Source organism: Eimeria mitis, genomic scaffold, assembly GCF_000499745.2.
Source record: "Eimeria mitis Houghton genomic scaffold, Emh_scaff2588, whole genome shotgun sequence".
Lineage (NCBI taxonomy): Eukaryota > Apicomplexa > Conoidasida > Eucoccidiorida > Eimeriidae > Eimeria > Eimeria mitis.
In genome coordinates, this window is record NW_024015154.1 from 1 (window position 1) to 7,545 (window position 7,545).

The window sequence follows — 7,545 nt, forward strand, 5'->3', positions numbered from 1 at the left end:
ATGCACCACGGCTATTCCACTTTATAGCGAAGCCCTTGGTCTCGTCTTTACCGACAACTACGGCAAAGAAACTTCGAGTCTTTACGAATATGGATGAATGGCACCAGGAACGCAGAACGCAGTTTGCTGCCCACCAACTTGAGAAGAAGTACGGGGGTACTGCCGCTGACATAACAGAGGTACTCACTATCACTATAAGGAACTACGTCGCGGCAGTTCTTTCAGAAGAGCTTCAGTAGTTCACTTCGGAGAAGGCCACATTTGAACTCCAGAAAAAGAGTGGGCGCCGCATCTCAGTCTTTTTAAATTTGCCTTTAAATGCGCTTTTCTTGCGCTTTGCGAGCAGGATTGGTACCCCTTTCGCTTTTCCCCAGGACCATTTGAACCCGAGTGCGAAGCAGGAAACAGCGACGGCATCAAGACAGCTGTCCGTTGGGAGAGCGAACAGGCACTGCACGCTAAGGTACATCCGCTTGTGCACACTGGAGTTTCCCTGCATACATCCTTAGTATGGAGGCGCTCAGTGGCGAAGGAGAACCCACNTGCACACTGGAGTTTCCCTGCATACATCCTTAGTATGGAGGCGCTCAGTGGCGAAGGAGAACCCACATTTCCGATATGCGGCATGGCTGCGCCATCTGCCTGAGCTTCATTTGACGCCAGCGACTGTAGAGTGGGCAAGAGTCATGCTCAGTGGCCGTCTACAAGGACAACATGATTGCCTGGCACAGCATCTCATGGATTGCCAATCTGAGACAGAAACAGCTGTCGTGAAGTTCCCTCTAGGCACGGATTCTGCTGAGGGACCGGGCAAAACGTCATTCGCTGCTAAGCCGCAGCAGGAGCTGGTGAATAGAGAGACGTATTATCAGTACCTAGCGAAGCGTTCTGTTGATTCAGCTGCAGGCGGCGATGCCTCAGGAACATCTAGCAGTTGGGCCGTGCAGATACCTCCCCTACGAAAGTCTTCAATTGGTGCCGTTTCATCAACGTCTGCTTTGCGTATGTGTTTGGCAACGCCATTGCCGGGGAGCCCTACAACGAATTGGCGCGTGGGAGCAAACTTAACAGGAAGTGACATAGCCGCTGCCGATACACTGCCACCACTATCTACCGCGGAGGGACGCAAGGGATCGAAGGAAGTCAACTCACCAGCTGAGCTGTCCACTGTCTGCAGCTCGGACGGATGCACGGCAGTTGAACGATTTCGACCGTCATTGCCGCGTACCGTCCCTGGAGTACCTCCGGCGACTGGTGTTACTGAGGGATCGAGTGACGCCTGTTCTAGCTCGCTTGCGGCCACAGAAAAGTATTCCCACGCACAGCAGTCACAATCATTTACCCCCAGCATAACAACGGCGGGTGTCACAAGTTCCGATGCATGCAGCACTGTGTCACACGAAGACCGAACGCAGGTGTCTCGTTATGAGTACGTCACCAGTCAGGTTGCAAGACTGGACCTCCTGGAAGCATCGGGTGCGACCATCATTCCAAAGCAGATGTGTGGACTACCACCGGCAGAAGTACAGCCTCAACAGTGCAGCCCGCTATCTTCTGCTACATGCAGTGAAACTCAAGAAGAGCAAACAAGCGACCAAATGAAGGGTGAAACTTTAGGGACTGCATTGGCACATCTACAAAAACAGGAGCAGAGCTATTCTGGGTCGAGTCACGTATCTGCCTTGAGGACTGCTAGTCAGGGCTCAACAGAGCTATCGCGAGACGCTGTGAAAGGAAATCGAAATTGTATACGATGTCTTGAAGGCCCAACTCAGAAGAAGCAACCCAGAGGCGAGTTGCCGTTGGCGTCTTATTTCAGTGACGGCAGCGCGTTTCTAAGTGTTGCGGGAGCGGGTAAAGGCGTCGGGATACGAAGGAGCTCAACTTTGGGGAGACGCCCCACAGACTTCACAGAAATTAACATTCGTGGATCCCCCATACCGATCCAATCGACAGCGCGCAGGGTGGAAAACGTGAGAGCGATGTCATCATCTTGTATATACAAGACACAGCGGCCCTCGTCATCGGCGGAAGGAAAGCGACTGTTCAAGGGGGCCCAAAGAAGAACCCCCACATCGGCCGTGCAAGCAGGGCATCTGTTTGGTAGGAGCCGGCGGCTACGATTGAGGGAGCCGAAGCTGACGGCGCAAGCACTTCTACCTCATCCTCGCTCTAAAGTGGAGGTCCACGTTCAGCAACCGAAAGCCTCAAGCTTTTTGGCGGAACGACGCACCGCCGTGCCGCCCTCTTGTAAGACGCAAGACCCGACCGGCACATCTCGAGGGCACGCTATTGCTATTCATTCAGCAGCACCGGCATTTAGTAGGGCTGTATCCCTTCATTCTAGGAATCACGGCCTTCCGTCACACAAAACAAACAACGAAAGGAGCTGGGCGGCGCTCGACGATATGGAAGCTAAGTGCTGTGACAATTCTCGAACGAGCACGAAGGTACAAAACTGGGGTAAAGATGAAGGGCCATCACGAGTGCAGGACGTTTCGCTTCCCTTCCCCAGTGCAAGCTCCAGAACGCCGCAGATGCGAGACGAAGGGATGCAGTCAGAGCCCGGAATAGTACAAACTAGAGGACGTGTGGCTTGCAGCGGCAGTGGCAAGCCAAGGCGGGCCGTTGGGAGGCTGCTCCCTCTCTTTCTTTTGGCCACCGCAGTGAACGTAGCACTGTGTTCAAGGGCTCCCTCTTCAGCAGATCTGGATCCTGAGGTAATGCTGCCGGGATATTGGGTAACTCCGCAAACCAGTAGGGTGTATCACGTTCGTCGAGTGGGCCGGAACGATGGGTCTTCGGCGTTTGCAATTGACGGGAGCTTGACTGCTTGCGGAGGTAGGGGGATATTAGACTCCGTACTTCAAAGGAGCGGGCTGCAGGACCGGAGGGCTGCAGCAAGCTCGGCAGCACAGCAGAAAGTTGCGTGGTTGCAACCGTTATATTGCAAAGCTTCGCAAGCTGCCAAAACTAGCTGCCTCCCAGGTAAGGGGCAGCGGGGAAAGTCTTTCTGTAGTGCTGCCAGTGGTTTGCTGTTTACTGCGTCTCACCCGAAGCATCCCGTCCACGTTGCGCAGTTTGACCCGTCGTTGTCAGGAGCTCCATACAACCTCTCAATGCGTCGTGCAGTTCGCGTTGCAGCAGTGAAGCAGAAGTCGAGAGGTTCCATTGATAAGCGCTTCAAGATTACTGCAACTGGGAAGCTGCTCTACAAACGACCTGGACTGCAGCACCATGCGCACACGAAGTCTTCAGCAAGACGCACAAGACTGCGGCGCGTGGCAGCATTGAAGCCAAGCCAGATATCACGGCTCTTGGGGCCTCTTCGAGTGCGCCGTTAGCGGACGGTTGTACAAGGATTCTTGGACAAATAGCGTGACATATGCTAGTAGTGGCTCGTTGGGCGAATCGCCACCGCTTCTCGTGCCAGCTTACACCGACCGACGGGTTTACACTTCCCCAGTTGCGTGTGAGGGGGCACCCAAACCTCGGTTGGCTTCTGCAAGTGACGCGACGGATTATTTGAATATGCTTCTTGCAGAGGGTTGATGCAGCTTGATGTTGGCAGCTGCGTCTTCTCATTCCAAAGATTTTTCCGTGCGGAGCATATAACGCTTCGTTTTATCAATTTTCGGTTTGCCAAGGCCATTTTAATATACATCATGAGTGGGAGGCATATTGTTTTGGCTCATTACCCACCTCGGTCCCGTAAGTGAAGCAATTAGACTACGGGACAGCTTTACTAGCAAACAGCTATAATCGTGATTATCAAGCCAGCATATCACGGAGCACAGTTTGTTGCATTGTGGCAAGGCTGCAGTACTGATGTCGTTGAGTTGGAAAGACCTTAAGCAGTTAGATACCTGAACAAACACCTGGCTGCTACTGGGGGCAGGTGTTTACGTGTACTCCACATATTGGAAAAACAAAACGTTAAAAAAAAAAAACGGACTAAGATGACGGCAGACAGGCGGCGCCATGTTGACAAGGGAGTGCTCAGGATGCATGCGTGGGCCTTATACCTGCGAGCCACTAAATCTCCACCTGCCATAAGCGCTCACAGCTCACTACCGGTGGAATTGTTACAAGCACATTGGGCCAAATCTAGTTTCAAGATGAAGCCACATCCCCGGTGCAACAGCCGCTGGAAACACAGTGCACCATGTAGTGCACCCTGCGGCCATCTTGAGGCCACAGAGTGACTCTTTCTGTCCCCACATGATCGAATAAGCCGCAAAACTAAGCAGCGAGTGGGACCCTCGAGCACCGAAAACACATGACGGGATCGAACGCCCCGGAGCTGGAATGAGTCTGCATAGAGTGCCGCCGCAGTTGTCCTACGGCCAAGCTAAACAAGTTGGTGACAGTATTGGCTTTAAGCCAGCCTATGGCTTCGACAGCACAGGTCTTCAGTGAAGTACAAAATCGCCAAGATGCGCTAATCACAAGGCTGCAAGCTGCTGCGCCGACAGCTGGCATGATGCTGAAGGAAGGCGCTGCTACATTGTCCCACTACGCCGGGCTCTGCCTTGCATACTCCGGGCAAGTACGAGCGTTCCCCGCCGCACACGATCAGAGAAGGAGATCGGAAGCCGAATGAAACGCTTTGAAGTGCCGCGCGCTGCCGCAAAACTCGAAGGTATTCTTGCATTTCTCGTTGTTTCCGAGCATGATTCGCAGTCACTTCTATTCGAACGCAGCATGCTTTCCTGGAACAAAAAGCGCGTGTTTGAAATTGCCCCACTAAATCTGCGGTAGAGTCTAACTCGCCTATAGTAACGTCGCGTGCCTGTGGGATTCGGAATGCCTCCTGCGCAAGGAGCGGCTGCTGCATGACAATTCTGAGGGAGCAGTCGACGACGTAGTCGCCGTCGTAATCCAATGCGATGACGCTTTTCCGGTTCAACCATATCAAGCTGGTGTAACTTTTCAGTCTTTTGCAGTTTGCTTCGAGCGTACCGCCTGTACAGTCGTGTCGGACGAGTTGTTTTTGGTATCTCATTGTAGTGATCCAGCTGCTGCTTGTTTTCAGAACGTCGGTAAGTTCCCGACACCGAACTGTACAGTGCTCGCATCACACGCTTCAATCTTCGCAGCTCCATAACACGAGATGCTTGCGGCTCGATAAGCTCTCCTTGTGTCACGTTTGCCTGCTCCTCCCAAAGTTTCGCATGGGACTTAGAATGCGCTGACGGGGTCGGGTCGGGTAAACCTGGATCCGGGTCCTTTCGCATTTGTACTCCTTGACCACGCAGTTGATTGCCAGCCTCATCCGTCCGCAAAGTCATCCCACCCTGGAAACTGGAGAGATCCTCACACACCAAAAAGGTTTCTGAACGGCTGCTTCCTGTGAACGAGTAGAGTGAAACGCTGGGAGAGAGCTCAGCAGCAACGGGGGAAAGAAAATGTGAGGATCCTTGAACGCGCATCCTCCCTTTATCTACTTCATTCACTGGCCTGGAGAACTTATTGTAGTGCAATCCACAGTCAACAGGGCGACCCGCGCTAGCCTTCAACCCTGCTGTTCTATTTCCTGCTGCCACTGTATGGGAACAGTGGGCAGATAATTGTGTCGGGCTCGGACGAAGCGCGAAAGGCATCATCCCTGTCTTCGAAGACCCCGTCGCTGCATCGCAAGGAAAAGAAGGGAAGCTCCTGCATGCAGAAACGCTCCCCTTTGGTGGTCGTTCGCACGAAGGGGCAGTTTGCCAGGCGGTGTTTGGAGGAGTTCCCAAAGCCCTCTCAAGTGGGCTTGATGCTGAGAGCGACGCCGTTCGGCAGGCGCTCAATGACACCGGCGAATGTGGGTGCTGCAGTGGCGGTGGAGTATCTGGCTGAGAAGCCGTTCTCCCAGCAATGGGCTCCTTGTGAGCTGGCGCCCTGACGCTGCTGCTGCATTCCGAAGGATACAAGGGAGCTTCGACAGCTTCGACAGTGTTTCCGTCCTGTAGGTCGCTAGTTGATGCAACTAATCGCCGTTGATCCCTCCGATAATAGTTCTTCAGAGTGGATGCATTTAAGTGTGTCGCTGTGGTATGGTTACGAAGCATAGATTGGTCTCCACTGTGGGTGTCTGGTCGATCAGAGGCAGCCTCAAGGGCCCAATGCGTTCGGGCGTGAGCGGAGGCAGAAACGCTCCTCCCTGCGCCTTGCATTCCGCAGGAAGGGGAAGATGGAGGAGAACGTTTATCCCGTGCCATATGCGGGGCATGAGCAGGTGGAATTTCCTCAGAGGCTTCGGGCGGCCGTTCCACGCGGGAAGGCCAGTTTGCTAACGGTGGTTCCCTTCCGTCGGCGCTGAAGAATGGCGACGAGACAGAACAGACCTCATACGTGACCTGCTCGGTTTCTCCAAGACAACTTTGGGCCGATCTCACGGGATTCTGAGCCTGTAGTCTAGGAGTAAATATCGTTGTTTGGCCCAAAGGACTTTCCCAACACCGTCCAACCGCATGACCTGCGCCATGCGGGATACACTCTGTTGCCTTCTTGCTAGGGGTTTCACTTACTTCGCCTGTGTCGTCGGCCAGCGACACGACTAAAGAGCCTGAAGGCAGAATTTGCAGTCGAAACTGTTGCGGAAATGGGCCTTATCTGAGGTGTTCCGACGGAGCACGAGCACCCGTAGGGGCACCGGGTGAAGTTAACAAATATCACGATGCAGGGGTTCATCAAGGGGGATCGTCCTCTGAGGATGCACTAAAGGGAAGACGGGTCCAATGCTCACAAGGAGGGCTGCTCAGAGAAAATGACACAGTAACCGGAGCTTCAGATGTTCGACTCGACGCTTCAGCTACCGCTTCGTGCACCATCTGCTGAGCCAGACAATCATGGTGTCCTTCTAGACGGCCACTGAGCATGACTCTTGCCCACTCTACAGTCGCTGGCGCCAAATGAAGCTCAGGCAGATGGCGCAGCCACGCCGCATATCGAAAATGTGGGTTCTCCTTCGCCACTGAGCGCCTCCATACTAAGGATGTATGCAGGGAAACTCCAGTGTGCANGTGGGTTCTCCTTCGCCACTGAGCGCCTCCATACTAAGGATGTATGCAGGGAAACTCCAGTGTGCACAAGTGGATGTACCTTAGCGTGCAGTGTTTGTTCGCTCTCCCAACGGACGGCTGTCTTCATGCCGTCGCTGTTTCCTGCTTCGCATTCGGGTTCAAATGGTCCTGGGAAAAAGCGAAAGGGGTACCAGTGCTGCGAACAGGCCGCACGACAAGCGCATTTAAAAAGACTATATGCGATGAACAATATTTTTCTGGAGTTCAAATGTGGCCTTCTCCGAAGTGAACTACTGAGGCTCTTCTGAAAGAACTGCCGCGATGGAGTTCGATATAGTGGATATAGTGATAGTGAGTACCTCTGTTATGTCAGCGGCAGTACCCCCGTACTTCTTCTCAAGTTGGTGAGCAGCAAACTGCGCTTGCCGTTCCTGATACCAGTCTTCAAGACTTGTAAACACTCGGAGCTTCTTTGCCGTAGTTGTCGGTAAAGACGAGACCAAGGGCTTCGCTATAAAGTGGAATAGCCGTGGTGCAT

At 53.4% G+C, this 7,545-nt stretch overlaps 1 protein-coding gene across 1 annotated transcript; it reads left to right on the forward strand.

Moving 5' to 3' along the window:
- Positions 1–737: 737 nt before the first annotated feature.
- On the forward strand, positions 738–3,344 carry EMH_0055940 (uncharacterized protein; the record flags this gene model as incomplete). The annotated part of the gene is made up of 1 exon (XM_038022453.1): positions 738–3,344. One exon carries the CDS (start codon positions 738–740, stop codon positions 3,342–3,344), a length of 2,607 nt encoding a protein of 868 aa, XP_037878307.1.
- Between the last annotated feature and the right edge of the window lie 4,201 nt (positions 3,345–7,545).